General features: G+C 39.7%; 1 protein-coding gene across 2 annotated transcripts in view; it reads right to left on the reverse strand.

Annotated features, from left to right (window-relative positions):
- Nucleotides 1–2,241: 2,241 nt before the first annotated feature.
- TASP1 (taspase 1) overlaps nt 2,242–17,026 on the reverse strand; it is a 264,514-nt gene continuing 249,729 nt past the window's right edge. For both annotated transcript variants that reach the window (XM_032351428.1, XM_032351430.1), the window contains one exon: nt 2,242–4,293. In XM_032351428.1, coding sequence (XP_032207319.1) covers nt 4,201–4,293 — 93 coding nt within the window. In that variant the 3' untranslated portion in view covers nt 2,242–4,200. The remainder of the gene's footprint in view (nt 4,294–17,026) is intronic.

The raw sequence follows: 17,026 nt of genomic DNA on the forward strand, positions 1-17,026 counted from the left end.
ACCTGTCTCCAGCTGTCCGGTGCCTGGCATCACTGACCAACCTGTGAACTTCCTTCCGCTTCTGTGCCACATCCAGTCTTATCACTTGGAGAATGTTCAATCAGATATGAGGGATGAAGATGGTTCATCAGAAACACATCTGCTTCCCAAACCGGGCCCAAGCAGACAGGTGAGTCCATCCTCTCAGCAGAAGAGGGTATAAAGGCCCATCAAGGCCTTTTGGCCAAGGAGAATGGAATGTTTCTTAGCTTCAAGTCCTCAAGAAGCAACCCTGTGACAAGGTGGCAAGTGAGAGTTTGTCTGGGAGATGACCCCAGGACACACAAATAGGGAAACGAAGAAGGATACAGGGAAGGGAAGAAGGTCAACATGAGGTGTATTAATAAGTCAACTACCACAGAGGGGAACTGAAGCTTAATTTCTGTGGGAAATCTCTCAAAAACAGGGTAAAACACATACCCCAGACTTATACCACCCACAAAGCTGGGGAGTGAGCATATTAATACAACTCCTGCTCATCAGTGGTTGAGAGCTGCTTCTGGGGCTGCTGATTCCTGGGCATTTCTGGTCTGCTGTGTGCAGGGACAGTGCAGGTTTCTATAGTTCCAGAACAAGTCCTCAGACACAGAGGTGCAGATGTTAGCCACTGAATGTTTTCTGAGGCACTCTGAACTGGAGGATCAATGGGCAATGACAGTGGTCTGCTCTAGGACCCCTGCTCGGTGGGCTTTCATTGGCAAATCAGACCTTGGCACGGTGCGGACCTGTGGCTGAAGAAAACAGAAGCTGACTATACGGTTAGTCCTGGGATAGGTTTCTATAGAACACTAAGGATATATGTACTGAACTGTTCAGTACACTAATATATGTACTGAACAGCAGTAGCCGAACCAATAATAAATGAAGTAATTCTTATAAGTCTGGACATCCTTCTAGGATAGACTTAAGTGAAAACAGCAGGTTATGTAAACCCATTTTGGTGTTAAAAACATAGAAAATTCATGCACAAAAAGTCTAGGGATACAAGATAAAGTGTTACTAAATATTGTCTCTAGGGAAGTGGGGTTATGAGTTCATTTTTGTTGGGCTGGTTTTTCTGGGTTGTTTTTTTTGTTTGTTTGTTTGTTGTTGTTGTTGTTGTTGTTGTTTTGCTGTCCTTATTTATTTTCTGATTTTTTGTAGTGAGCATGAATTGCTTTTAAAACAATGACCAGATTTTTTAATTTCTTTTCTTTTTTTTATTATGTTAGTCACCATACAGTGCATCATTTAGTTTTTGATGTAGTATTCCATAATTGTTTGAGTATTAACACCCAGTGCTCCAGATTTTTTTTTTAAAATTCCACAATAATTTAATACAATCTCAAGATTCAAGAATAATTTCAGGACTTTTCTAAATGTTCCCTTCTTCACAACGTCCTTTCCTCTCTCCCCGCTCTTACCTATGCTTCAGAACAGAATAATGACCCCACTTATTTGCAGGTGAACAATGTACCATCATCACTCTCAAACATGGGACACAGTGAGCAATTCGGCAAAAAAGACTTTTGAGCAGCCAAAGAGAGGTCCCCACAGCTATGAGCTAAAAGTTATCTATTTTGCTCATAGACAAGTGCCACAGACTAGCATTTAGGACTTATTTATACATACTTTGTCCACAATTCTAACAGACATTGCTGTCGGACTTCAACTTCACAATTCAAAGCAGCAAGGAAAAGAGGAGGAAGGGCCTGCCCTCATCAGACACACAGGAGGCACACAAAAGAGGCAGAGCTGACAAGCGAGGAGGTTGGGCCCAGGCAAGGCCTTCAGGCCTCGGCACTCAGCACAGGTGCTGCGGCTTCCTGCAGGTAGAGCACATGCCCTCCATTTCCTGGCCACTTCCAGAAAACTCCCGTTGCCAAACCCAGAGCAGGATCACAGGGTTAGCCTTGAGGAATCCAGACCAGGTTTACTTATACTCAAGAGAACCAAGCATCCAACCATCAGGGCTTAAAGAGAAGCAGAAAATAGGCCTATAGTAAAGATCATCCATGTTAAAATACTGCTTCAGCATTTTGATGATATAAGGCAGACTAGGGAAAGAGATTACTTTCTTATCTTTCAACCCTTTCTCCTCTTGTGTGAAATGAGGTAGATTATCCTCTGGTTTGATTCTGCTCTTTAATATCTAAACTGATCACTAAGGAATTCACACCACCCTTTATGTTTTTTGCCTCCATGATTCTATCACTTTTTTTTTTTTTTTTGCCTCCTGGTTTGACACTATTCCTTAAATTTAAAAAAAAAAAATGGGAATTGGAGAATAAAGCTCTTTTACACTGACCAGTTTTTAAACTCTTCATAAAAGGGGTCATGAACAAGCCCAAACTTTTAAATATGAGTAGAATAAAGTCAAAAGAAGATGAAAAGAAATGGCATTCCTGGTGAAGTAGGTCAGATGATTTTCAGACTCCAAAGTGTCCTGATAGTTTTATGTGATCCAGCCCAGTTCCTCAAAAAACCCTGCCAACAGGTAACAGGTCTTTTTGAAAGCTTTTGAAGCCAAAGGCTCCCCACCAGCCAGCCCATCGCTTACTAAGTTCTCAGCCTCATTAAGAATGAGAAACAGATACCACGGCACCAACCTGTCTACAAGAACACAGCGAGACCAATGTAATTGCCTGTACAAGGAATATAAATCAGCAACTCCCAAATCATTCATATTTACACCCACTCCATTTTGGTTGTCTTTCCTTTATAATTTGGCCATACATCGCTGTCGAGGGTATAATTTCATCTGGGGCTTTATCAGTTACCGCCCAGGGCCATGATTATATGGTGCAGGGAACTTCCTCTCCCTGAGGGAGGCTATCTTTAGTATCTTCTTGATAGCCACTTCTTACACAAAATCAAAAGAAAAGTCTTGGTTTCCTTATGTGGCTCCAAAATCACTAAATATAACATTTAGAAACAATTTATCAACTGAAACCCTTGGGTTTTCAGCTGCCACTACAATTTTCCAAAGCAGAGAGTTCTTATTCCTCCCCTTTATTTTTTTTAATCAACCTGCAATAAAAACTTTAGAATCTTGATACTGACCACTCAATCATGAAGGAAGCTCAACTTTCATCTTGTTAGTGTCCAGCCTAACTTGCATAAAGACTGGTTTTGAACTATCAGAACCATAGCAAAAAAATAAATAAATAAAGGTATGAATTCTGCAAGAAGTAACTTTTTACAAATAAAATTAAAAATGGTTCTCCAATCTACGATTCAAAAGATAATTTATTAGTCTGAGGAGGAATCACACACTAATCACACACTACACTCAGTAATACGCTTCTTTTATTTTTGTGCCTTTATCTTAAAAATATATTTAAACAAGAAACAAAGATAATATTGAATTTTCCCATAAATTTTGCTTTCTTATTTACAGTGTTACATTGTAAATAACATTCCATTATACACAAATTAAGGACTGTGCATTCCTGTATGTTCTCTTTACATATTCTCTCATAATATAGTACATACAGCTCGAAGATATGCAGTATTTAAGCTTAGAAAAGCTTGAGGAAAGAAGTACAAACTTTATCAATAAGACTATTATTTAAAAAGGTTCTGACCTTAATTCTCTGCTAGATTGTTTCACTGAAACCATTCTTTGTTAAAGAAAAATGCCCCATATGGGGGGATGAGAATAACAGTTTAAGTTAGCACAGGATCCACTTAAACTGGTTAACAAATAAAAACACTTTATCACTTAGTACTGTTATTAAATGGAGCACTACCACTGTCAACTCATTTAAACAAGGAGATTTACTCTTCAGCTCAGACACATTACACCAACGACAGCTGGTACCTCTGTATGAAATCAAAAACGTTTCCTTTGCAACGTTAGGTTTTACTTGTAAACAGTAAAGCACACGTTTTGTAAAGGTGATTTAATCATTCCCGGTCTTAGGTTACACGATAAGGAGTTTGTATTTCATCGAGGGAGAAGCAAGCGCACACACTGCACACACGCACACGCACACACACACACTCAGGTCCGCAGGTCACTAAGCGCTAACTACAGCAGCACTAGTGTCGCGAGCGGTGCACGAGGATGCAAGAGGGATTATAAAATGGCGAAGATAAAACATCCAACTTCAGTTAAAAAGCCCCGAAATGCTCAGGCTCTGAAATGTCTCTCGGACGCTTCACGCTCGGCCTGAAGGGTCAGTTCATTGGGTTCTCCAGGCGGCAAACCCCACCTTCGATTGCCACGGACTGTCCGGCCACTGCACCAGGAGGGAGTCTTGAAATGTGAGTCTGCAGAGAGGGAGACAGGAGAGCATTAGAAGGGCCAACTGTGTCCTCCCATAAGTGACGAGGACAGAGGAAGTACTAGAATGCCACAGACTCTCTTTGCATCTCAGAATCTCCAGACCGTGACGCTGGTAACTGTTCAGTGCAGAGAGATTCTGTTTGGTCAAATCTTGCAGGGGATGTTTAGTGAGCATCTACTACCTGTTAAACATAGCACTAGCAATGGCAAGTACAGAATGAACAAGATAGCAAAGGCTTCTGAGGGCACAGAACTTACATTTTCGTCATATTCAGAACAGTAGTTAATGGTTTTAAGGTCAATTTTATTGAACATATTCTAGTTCTCTGAAAAGCAATAATATACATTTTGTCTTCCAAAGCAACTGAGAATACCTGATTCACATTTATGTTTTACTCCCTAAGGGATCAGAATAACTTGCAAAAATTCCAATAATTCAACAACCTCAAAAGTGAGGCAATGAGACTGAAAGAAAAATAGGAGCTTACAAAATAAGGTAAAGACAGGCATGAGATTAACACACAAACTCTCACCTGACTTCTGTCCATGCTGGAGGCAGCCTGTTGCCCCATCTCTCAGCTTCCTCATTCCATAACCAGAGCGGTGGTTCATGTGTGTCCAGAATCACAATAAACCAACTGCTCAAGGGATTAACTATTCCTGGTACAAGGCCTGGGAACTATTTCTCTTATGGGGCTGTATACACAGAAGGTACCACGGTTAATGGGTGAGTGAAGACATCAGTTGTATAACAAGGAGTTTTGTAGGGTTGAGTGTTAGCTTTACTCAAAGGACGCTGGCTCTGATAGAAAACAGTAAAAGCTGTTCCATAAGGGGTCAGGACAACGTCAGCCAGGAATTCCTATTTTTGATGATCTGGCTTAATCCAGGGATAGATAAATGCCGGGAGCTTCTAAGAAGAACAGAAGGACTGCATATCCCTTAGGTAATCCTCTCTAATTCTGCTCTCTAAACAAGTTTTTCCTAAGGACTAAACAAAAGTGAGTTCGAGCCCAGGGCAAGGCCATTAGAGGCAGCTAGCAAAGTGGACAAGCCTAGAGTGGGAATGACGTCCTCTCATGCAACCAAATATGAAACGAGCCTATGTTTTAGATGGAATGACAGCTAAGCTCTAACTGATTTGTAGTTTGAGGGTAGACGGTATTCTTGAACCTCAATCCCCAAATCCTGTTAGAGGAGCTGACATAAGTCAAGAATTTGGAAAGTTCTAGAGAATAGCAAACATTTTCCGGGCACTGAGTTTTTCCATGTGCAAGGCAGGAAGCAACCTATAACCTACCAGGGTGAGGTCTGTTGCCTCAGGTAGCGAGCTAGGTGAGGCAGTCTCTGTGGTATCTCCTGGGATACAAGTATCAGTGAGTTCACTCACAAGGCTCATGCTTTTGGGAACGGTGTCCCAGAATCTGGGCTCATTATTACATCGAGGGCCAAACTTGGATCTCACCATATGGAAATACTGCACCCGAGGAGTCCACAGTAGAAAAGCTTGTGGCTCTTTTGTTTCTTGTGATACATCATTAACCTAGCAGGAGTTAGAACAGAGTGCATTGTTTAATTCCACTACCCAGCAGTCTTTGTCACATCAGGCACAAGAATCTCAATTCTCACAATTTCCAGAGCTCAATGTTGATGGAGCCGTTATTCTTCCAGGAATTCCTTAACATGAGGCAAAAGAGAATTTTTCCCCCAGGTATCATTCATCAGTTTTTTTTTTTTTTAATTCTTCTAAAAAGACAAAAAAATCCCTGAAAGAGTAGAAGTCCCTCAGTCAATTTCATCCCTAATCTCATCCTCTTTGGTCATGAAGAGAGTCATGCAGCTATGACAGGGATCAAGAATGAGGCAAAACCCTGGTGGAAAACAGGATGGGAGTTCCCCAAAGAAGTAAACATAAAGTTACCATATGATCCAATAATTCCACTTATGGATATATACCCCAAACAAGTGAAAGCAAGGACTCAATAGCCAAAAGGTGGAAACAACCCAAGAGTTCATAAACAAAATTTGATATAATATTATTTGGAATATTATTTGACCCTAAAAATGAAGGAAACTCTGACATATGCTACAACATGAATGAACTTTGAAGATATTGTGCTAAGTGAAATAAGCCAAATACAAAAGAACAAATATTGTAGGGTTCCACTTACATGAGGTATCTATTAGTTAAGTTCATAGAGACAGGAAATAGGATGGTGGCTGCCAGGCGCGGGGGAGAGGGAATGGACAGTACCGTTTAGTGGGTATAAATTTTCAGTCTGAGAAGATGAAAAAGTTCTGGAGATGGATGGTGGTGATGGTTACATAACATTATGAATGTACTAAATGCCACTGAACTCTGCATTCAAAAATGGTTAACATGGTAAATTTCATTATGCATATTTTACCATAATAATAATAAAGAAAAAAGAATAAAGCAGAAATGACAATTTCCTACCCAGTGGAGAATACTCCTCCATATGATAATATTAAGAAAAAAGGCTAGCTGGGAATGAATCTACAAGGCAGATCCCCATAGAAGAAACATTAACACCATCAGGTTCTGTTCACAAATAGGTTGGCATTGTCAAATCAGGTCTGTTAAAATATCTGTCCCGTAAGAGAAAAGCTCACGGGGAAATCTGTCTTCATGTTTCCCAGAGATACAGGGAGAGTCCAGTGGGACCTGCTGGCAGGCCTGGTGGTCCAGGCATCAGAGAATAAATTAATTGTTTAAAGATCAAAGAGTGAACATATGTCCAAGCAGATGGCCTGCTACTTGACCGGCGGGATGTTGGTCTTAAGGCAACTGACTTCCTGCTGACCAAGGAAAAGACCAGAGCTAAAAGGAAGAAATTCTTGCCCTATGCCTTGATAGCAATCCCTTGAGATTTACAAAAACACAGATGGCCAATTCAAACTTATCTCTGACACTCCCCCCTCCAGGTTTATGATAGAAGAACATCTAAATAAACCAAGCTAAACTACAAAGCATCAAGGAGAGTTAGGAAGGAAAAGAAAAAGGATTGCAAAAGATGACAGAGGTCTTGAGATAGCTGTTAACAGTACATGGACAAAATACTTCGAAAATGCACTGAGATTTGTATAAAATTTGATGTTTATGTAAGACAGAAATGCTCAACTAGACCAACTAGTTAAGATTAACTTCTCAGGGTTACCTCTTTCCCAAATCATCATCTAGTCAAAAGGGATTTTGCAATTACAAAACCCATTCGGGTAATCTTGGTGTTGAAAGTAATAAAACGGTTGACCATCCGTCCGAATTACAGTACTTCCCCAGTTTCACCCATCAATATGATCTTCTGACTCATCAGTAAATAAGTGCCCTTGGTCTGAAAACATTTGATCCAGAATGTATTTGAAGCTTTCCGTGTGTCAAGGAGCATCAAATCACATTATAAACAGTGGGAGCTGTTTAAGAGAATATTTTATACAAGTATTCATCTTGAAATGTTCTTTTGACATGTGGACTGAATTCCTCTTGTAGCTAAAAAGAGACCATTTTCTACAATGAACTTGTGTGTCAGCACTGAAAAGTGCAATAAAGTATTTTACATTGTCTAAGGACTGTGTAGACTCTTGGATACCCTATAAGCATTAAGAACTTAACAAGGTGTCTTAAAACCATTTAAATACAAGTGTACTTTTAGGAAAATTTATAACTAATGATAAATAGCACATAAAAATCAACATGAAATAGCAGTAGAGTTCACTTTGGGTTGTTTTCCTCTACTTCCTGTTGCATGCCCCACTCATATACCTCTCTAACCATGATTCCATGTCCTTTTCTGGTTCTTTCTCAAGTAAAGACTTCCTTGACAGGATCCCCAACCCATTCTAGAAGCTATTCTGGCACCCAGCTGAGCACTTCTTGTCCTGTTATGTAACTGTCTTGGTCTTGGTCTGCTTTGAATTTGTAGCCTCTATAAGTGAAAGTCAGTAGGAGGCAGGAACTGGTCTTACACAGGACTCTGTATTTTTTGCACTTGTCAAAGTGCTTGACCAGAAGGCACACTCTGGAAATGCTGAGTTAAATGACTAAAACACACCTTCAAGGGGCTATAAATGCATAAAGAATCTCAAGTGTTTTAACTAGTATAATGAACTAGTTTGATTAAAAAGTCAAACTAGTTTGGCATAGCAGATTCTTTTAAATAGACATTTTTTAAAAGTATAGACAAACTTTTCCATTTTCCAAGTGGTTGTGTTTAGAACAGAGATGGAGCTCTAGAGTTCTCAGATGTTAACAGCTCCACACCAGTGGAACTCACTGCCTTACACATAAAATTCTCTGCTTTCTTGTGAATTCCCTGACCGACACACAAAGATCCTTGAAGTTAATATTCCTTGAAGAATTATCCACTTATAAATTAAACTAACTCAAAGCCAATATTCGTAGGCCTATATCTTGTTATAAAATCAAGTACATTATATAATAACAAATTTAGTCTAAGATTTTAAAAAGAGAAAGTTAAACACAAAATATCACAGAAATTATATAATCCCTTGATGTACTAATCACAATCTAAGTAGTAGCTGAGACTTCCTATCATTCATATTCATGTCTTTAAATCTCTTAAGACCACCTTAGTGACTGTTCTTTTGTGGTTTCCAAGAAAGCCTGAAGCACACGATTTAATTTTAAAAGTCTCAAAGCCTTTATTTAGTGGTTATATTTTAATCCATCTTTTCCACTCTTAGGAGAATTGTTGAGATCTGCCACAAGAGTCAAGGGAAGAGGGAAGAGTCTCTTAAACAAATTATTATCCTCCTTTGGTGGGGTCAGGAAAATAAAATCTGGACAGACATGGTCCAAAAAAAGAACTTGGAAATATTTTATTCATTGGTTTCATAATTCTGAGGGTTTGGTTTTCTGTTTTTTAAAAATAGAGCTTGAAGCAAGATAGTACTGTCAAAGCAATACAGGCATTTACAAATAGAACAAATGACATTGAGAAAACATTCCACGTAGAGAGACTTAAGAAACAATATTTCAAAACACATAGGAGGTGTTTTCATCCACCAGAACCTTTCAAAGTACATGTAATATATAACATATCATGTCTAATTCTAAAGTTAATCTACGACACAGTTTATCACAACGGCTATGTGCATGGGTTACACATTCAGAGCATCTTGGGTGCTGGGGCATTTCCTCTTCCTCCTGGACACACTGAGGGACTACATTTCTCAGCTGCCTTTCAGGTAGGTGTGGCTATGTGACTGAATCAGGCCAGTGGACTAGAGTACTCTGTGCCATTACCAGCCCTAGCAGAAAATCTTCTTATGCACCATTCTCCATGCTCTCTCTTTGATGACCTTGAGGCTCATGTGCTGTAAGGAGACTCGGACTCTGGTTCACAGCCTGGAGGAGAACCTGTTGCTAATCACAAGCCCCAATTTGGATTTTATGGGAATTAGAAACACACTTCTTACCACATTTGAGCAACTACACATTTTGGAGTTTCCTTCTTAGAGCAGCTAGTGCTATCTTGAACCAGTAATTGTTCAATACAGGCCTCTGTGCTTTCTAGCTGTGTAACCTCTGTTGGCTATGTAACTTCCTAGGGCCCTACCTTTAAAATGAATATAATAATAGCATTTATGATCAGATTGATAAGGATGACATGAGATAGTGCATGCAATCAAATGTGTCAATTAATGTAAGATTATCATTATTTAAACAAACACAAAACCATAGAATAAAACATCATACAGTACAATCTCTTTTGTAGATTATTGGATATCAAAGAATTGGAAAATTCTATTTTAAAAGTTAGATAGTCTCCAAAAATAGAATGTGGTATTTTAAAGAAATATTAGCTGCATGCTAACAGGTAAGTTTCAAGAAAATGGACATTTTTAGATCAGTATTTTTGATGGTGCTATTTTGCTGCTACAGATAAAATAATTAACAATTGCTGAGTATTTAGTAACTGCTAGCATTTGTGTATATCTGCTTGCTATATAACTCATTTTCTAAGTTTCAAAAACAGTGAACATATTTGGGTGCTACAGAGAAAAGCAAATGGCAGAATACTGACAAAATGCCTTCTAAGAACATGAGGGATTGTAGGGAAGACAAGTACAACCACATAAAATGATTAGAAAACTATTAACAAAAGCACATAACCATGTCCTATAAGGGTAGAGTACTCCAAAGTGTGTTTTCTAACACCACCAAGCAATTAACTCTATTCTGCCAATAATGATCAGGGGCCCTACAGCTGAACTCAGTGCTGACACTGTCTACCAGGTAATAGTGTCAGATCCATAAGTTCAGGGCTTGGTCCCACAAGACTGCTGCTCCTTCCCAGTCCAGACACCAATCACAAGTCCACGTTGGTGGACATACCCACAATAAATGGCAAGTTCCCATGACCTCTCTCAAGTTTGCTAATTTGTTAGAGTGGCTCACAGAACTCAAAAAAACAGTTTACTCACTAAAATACTGGTTTATTGTAAAAGTATATAATTCAGGAGCAGCCAGATGGAAGAGATGCCTAGAGCAAGGTAGCTGGGAAGAAGCTCAGAGTTTCCGTGCCTTTCCCAGACATGCCATTGTCCTGGCACCTCCACATGTTCACCATCTCTACCCCACTGGGTTGTTTTGGAGGCTTTATTACATAGGATGACTGACTAAAATCACTGGCTATTGGTGACCCAATCTTCAGTCCCTCACCTCTCCCTGGACATTGGGGAATTGGGCTGAAGTTCCAAATCTTAACCACATGGTTGCCTCCCCTAGCAACCAACCCCCATTTTTAGGTTACCCTGGGGTTTTCCAAAAGTCACCTCGTTAACATAAGCTCAGGTGTGGCTGAAATGGCCTTGTCATGAATAATGAGACACCCATTTCACCTTTATGGATGTAACTCAAATTTAGGAACTGAGGACAGAAGACCAAATATTATAATAAAATATGATCCCACTGCTCTTACTGCTTGTGATGTTCAAGGGTTTTGAGAGCTGTGAGTCAGGAACCATGAAGGAAGATCAAAAATACATTTCTTATGATAAATCACAATATCACAGATACTGAGCCACAAGTATCATAGGAAGTCAGGAGTGAGAAAATAGATGCAGATCAAAGAATTGAGGAAGACATTCCAGAGGCCCTGGCACCGGAAGACAAGAAGAACAGGAGGGCAGAGGGACACAAAAATGACATGCTGGACTTTAGTAAGGGAGAGCTGCCAGGTTTATTTGGTTTGACCCACACAGTTTTCCAACTGTTAAAAAAAGAAAATATTTTTAAATGGAGAAGTTATATAAAAGCAGCTCGATTCCTAGCTTCTCTTGAAAAATTTGGCAACCCTTGATTCCTTCACTGGGGTGAAGTAGTAGCTACCTTCTTAAAGTACGTCTTCGGCAAGAATTTTCTACAGGTGGGGCTGTGTTCTTCCTGCAGCGTGTGTTCAGAAGGCACCCAATATCTTGTGATCCTCTTTCTGTGGATTTGATCCACTGGGTTCAGGGGGTGGCAGCCTGATCCTTCCATAGGAAATTCCATCAACCTTTGCCCAGTGGTTTTAGTGGCCACTGATAATCATTGCTTAGACCCCTTATTTCATGAGGGATTTCCCAAAGGGTGGTTTCCTGTCATTCTCACTATATTAAGAACTGAAATTCTACTATGAAGAACTTTCTCTCATCAACGTTTTGGTATTCCAAAACAAAGTTTATATACGAAAGGAGGATAAGTACTTGATTTTTCCACAGTCTTTTGGAGGTACAAATAATAAACCTCCAAAAGCACCCAATCATCACCCCTCATCATTTTTGTGGTGCTAAGAAGAGGGAACATGGTTGGGGGGGGGTAGGTAGAGAAAGAGAAGGCACAGCATTTTACTTATTCATTCATATCAGCTAAAGGCCAATTCTTTTACATTTTATTTAAAAAAGAGAGACAGAAAAAAAAGAAATATAAGAGCTACTTCCAAACTGCCAGTGCAAAAGAAAACTGCTTATCTGGCTGGACTGGCTTGCTAGCTCTGCTCTGGATGACTTATCAGTACACATTTTTTTTTTTTTTAAGATTTTATTTATTTATTTGACAGACAGAGATCACAAGTAGGCAGAGAGGCAGGCAGAGAGAGAGAGAGGAGGAAGCAGGCTCCCTGCCAAGCAGAGAGCCCGATGCGGGACTTGATCCCAGGACCCTGGGATCATGACCTGAGCTGAAGGCAGAGGCTTTAACCCACTGAGCCACCCAGGCGTCCCAGTACACATCTTCTTTAACTCAAATACAGTACCTTATAGAATGAACTGGCTCCTTCTGGACTGACATTTATAAAATAAGTGTTGCAGCCAGTTAAAATGGTAAAGTTTGCTCAAGTTCAATCTGACTATTTAGCAGAAAGTTCTTTCATCAAGGTGAACTAGGTGTTAAGATAGTGTATGAGTCTGCTAAGGGTTCCCTAACAAAATATCTCAGGCTGGGTGGCTTGAATAACATCAGTTTATTTTCTCACAGATGAAGATTATCAGTAGGTTTGGTTTTTCTGAGGCCCCTCTCCTTGGCTTACAGGTGGTTTCTTCTCTATCTGTGCATCCTTAGTGTCTCTTCCTCTACTGATAAGGACAAAAATCCTACTGAATTAGGGCCCCACCGTTAGGTTCACTTACCTTAATCACCTCATTAAAGGCCCTGCCTCCTAACATAGCCACATTCCCTGTGAAGGCTTCAAGATAGGAATTTGGGCGGTGGGGGTGGGAACACACTTCAGTCTATAATAGGACCAGTGCATAACAGATACAGATCTTAAAGTAATAGAGTAAAATCCAACAACACCCCATATGTTCTCATCTCCATTAGTTCTCTGAGCTGAACTCCTCCTGCTCTCCCCACTTCGGTCCTTTCTCTCCACTTGCCTCCTTGCTGTTACACCACCACACAGCACACCCCAGCCTGAAGGCCATTATAGATGCTATTCTCACTGCCTGGAAAGCTCTTCCACCCAGTGTCCCTGTGGCTCCCTTGTTCAACCCTGCCAGATCTGTACTCCAAATTCACCTATTCAGGAAGATTTACACTGGCCACTGGTCCTGAATCTCACTACCTCTCTGCTTCAAGGGTTCCTTTGTCCTTAACTGCTATCTAACCAGCCATTTATTTTACTTCTTTATCTTATTCACTGCTTGTCTCCCCCACAGGGACATAAACTCCATGAGGGCAGGGAGTTTATTGGTTTATTCATTGCTTTTTCCTCCGTTCCTAAAAGAATAGTCTGGCATATGGTAGAGGGGTTCAGTATATTTGGTAAATAAATAAAGGACTTTTTTTTTTTTTTAATGAGGGTTGGGAAACGAAAGAAGCAAACTGCAAATTAGCTATCTTATATTTCTTAATTTTTAAAAAAATATTTTATTATTTATTTGACAGACTGAGATCACAAGTAGGCAGAGAGGCAGGCAGAGAGAGAGGGAGAAGCAGGCTCCCCGCTGAGCAGAGAGCCCATTGCGAGAGTCGATCCTGAGATCATGACCTGAGCCGAAGGCAGAGGTTTAACCCACTGAGCAATCCAGGCGCCCCTATATTTCTTAATTTTATATTTTAGTTTTTGATTGTAGTTTATGTTATACATTTGTAATGATATTTATGTAAATGAAACAGTCAAAATGATATTGAAGTGGTGGACCTTTAAAAAAAAGTCTGAAAATAAAAGCCTGCGTATTTCCCAAGACTGACACAGTATGATCCAACAGGTTCTGTTCATTCACTTACACCAGCATCACACGTCAACACACATCTCCTCCTGTAGAAAGAGATCGATGCAGACATCAGCTACCTAAATGGTGGTCAAATGAGGGCTGTGTGCCTTGTGTGTCTCTTACATCAGGCCACATTAATAAAATTTTAATGACATCAGCATGAGGAGGAATATGGAAAGCACTAGAGCAACCTTGTTTGCATGAGCATTTTCCCTTCTGGAAAGCAGGACTCTAGTGAGACATCAGGGCCTCCTGCTCAATCTTCCATTATCAGGCAGGCTTAAAGAGACAGATATTCTTTTTCCCTACCATTCTCCTTTCTCCTGTTAATTCTGCCTTATTTTCAAACTGCTGAGTTCTCGGTCACATATTTTTCCATCCACTAACAGTGTCACATGAATTTTCTTAATATACTATGGATTAATGTATCTATTTCATAGGATAAAGATCCATTTAGCTACAGGCTAGGTTTGTCTTCTGTATTTATCACTGTGCTACTTAGGGCATGGAAATTTGGTACTGTGAGGTGGCTCTGTTGGCTGAACATATCTTATGTCCTTACATAAGGACATTCTTACCTGATGTGATAATAGTCACTCTGTGCTTTCTTTTACTGGCACAAATGTGATAGACCTTAAATGACCGATTCCAGGGAGAAGGGCAGGGGAAGTATGTCTGGTTGGCTTTTATTGCTTTGTTTCTATTATGGGCATTTCTCCCCCTTAATGAGTGAGTCAGGAGACACCCCCCGCCCCCAATCTTTTCCCAGAAGTTCCCTGCCCACTGCTTTCAAGAGCTGTCTTTCAAGGAGATACAACTTGTGAATAAGTATATTCTGAACATTCTTTGTGTGTGGCATTAAACCTTGGAATGTAGTTTACTGCTCTAAAAATAGTTTGGTCTTTAGACTTCATCCTGAAAGCAGATGTCCTCAAGCAGTTGACGGTGTCACATGAACCTGCTTAACACCGTCCAGAATAATGTGTATGTTTTATAGACCAAAACCAATCTACCTACAGGTTATAAGATCTGCTGCTTACTTCCTAAGTCTCTGGGATAGTGGGCAAGTCAGTGAAGTCTCTTGGGTTATAAAATGAGGACTTTGGGGTTAGATTATCTCTAGAGCTGCCCCCCAAGTTTCAACATTCTTTGGTGCTGACTTCATTTAGCTTGTGTATACATTGTTAATGAATCCAAAAACGAGTGTTTTACTTCTATTCCATCATTGTCTTTCACTAAAAGTAATAAATAGGCCAGAGCAATTTCAAGTTGTAATTCCTAAGTTCAACCTAACAAATCAGAAATATCAACAGAATGAGGAATGAATGCCATATGTTAGTCATTTTACTGTATGTCACCCTACCTAGTTTTCCACATTTAAAACAAGGATACCATAAAAGATCCAATGGTGAATGTGGACAAAACACAAAGACAGCATTATAGTAAATTGCATTGTGTCCTGAGACAAGGCTACAAAGAGGGAAAATGTCTATTGTTCTCACATATAAATATCATGCCTTAAAATGCTGTCTGATGAGAACAGCATGTTGTTCCAGTCTCAAGGCAACTTTTGTTACTTCTTTTACCATGCAGAGGACACACTTCACAGGCAATATCAGACAAGATTACCCTCCTATTTTTAACTTAAAAGCCCTGGGAAGGCATCCACATAAACATGGCAGGTTTCACAGTACCTATTACACCATCACTCACATAGAGAATTATCATGAGCATTCCATTTTGCTAAAGGTGATAAAAGCTCTCCATGATTTAGCAAATATTTATTCTGCACTTATTATAAGGAAACAGAAGAATGAAACACACATGGATCTTACTCTGAAGGCAATTATGTCTTTGTAGGATACAGAAACTAGTTCTTTGTGAACCTAGTTCCTTATGACATCTTAATAAAAATACCAAGCCCCTATATTTGCATAATACTTTAATTTTCACAGTGCTTTTGCATCCTCAAAATACTATGCCAGGTAGAAAGATGTATACTATACCTGTATTTCAGGTGGAAAAAAGCAAGGCTTGGAATGGTTATGTGGTTTGCTTACGGTCACAGAGGAAGTGGAAAAACTGAGACTTGAATGAAAGCCTGTGGACTCCAAATTTTAGGGTTCTCTTTACTCCCAAAAAGCCTTGCCATAAGGATTCTAAATCTAGCTCTGTTAAGAGACACACCTCTCACTGCAGGAGGCTTATGACCATGTCGTCTCCCAGGATGAAATACAGCTTGCACAGAAAAGTTATTGCCATCGATTTTACCAACAAGTTTCAGGATGATTCTGGGATTCAGAGAACTGGGTCTGATCCTTAACTTTGCTGCTGATAAACTAGATAGTGTCAGGACTGAGAGGTTACTGGCTCTCTGGGATTCAGCCTCTTTGTCGGTAAAATTTTAATTCAATTATAAAAAATTTAATTCAATTATATTCAGTATTCTTTCTGATTCTAACATTCTACATAGTTTTGTACTAAAAAGCCACTCTAAATGTTTGAATAAGTGTTTTCCAAAACAACCCACATCTAAATTTTCCTAAAACTTAGGTTATAGATTTTTTAATAGCTCCTCTAAAAACTAATTAAAATCCCAATTGGTTCTGGGACTTTGTATCACCTTCTCCTTAGACCGAGCCTAATGCTGAGGGGTGTTCTTAGAGGGTAGTTTTATGACCACCTACGAAGACCCACTACATATCAGAATATCTGAGGTTGGGGCCTAGGAGGCTAGATTTCCACGCCATCCCCATCTCCGCAGAGCAAAACCTGTCCCTAGACTACCTCTTGGATAAGTAGGTCGGCAGGCAGGAAGAAAGGTCCATGGATAAGTCATGCAGACTAAATGTAACTACACATCTGATACCACAATGTTAATGCATACATACTCAGACTGTAGAGGCCTTTTATACCTTCTACTCCGATTTTTAAAATTTTCTTTACTCTTTTTTTTTTTCAAATGTTTTAAGAGGAACATGT

This window comes from Mustela erminea, chromosome 7 (assembly GCF_009829155.1).
Source record: "Mustela erminea isolate mMusErm1 chromosome 7, mMusErm1.Pri, whole genome shotgun sequence".
NCBI lineage: Eukaryota > Metazoa > Chordata > Mammalia > Carnivora > Mustelidae > Mustela > Mustela erminea.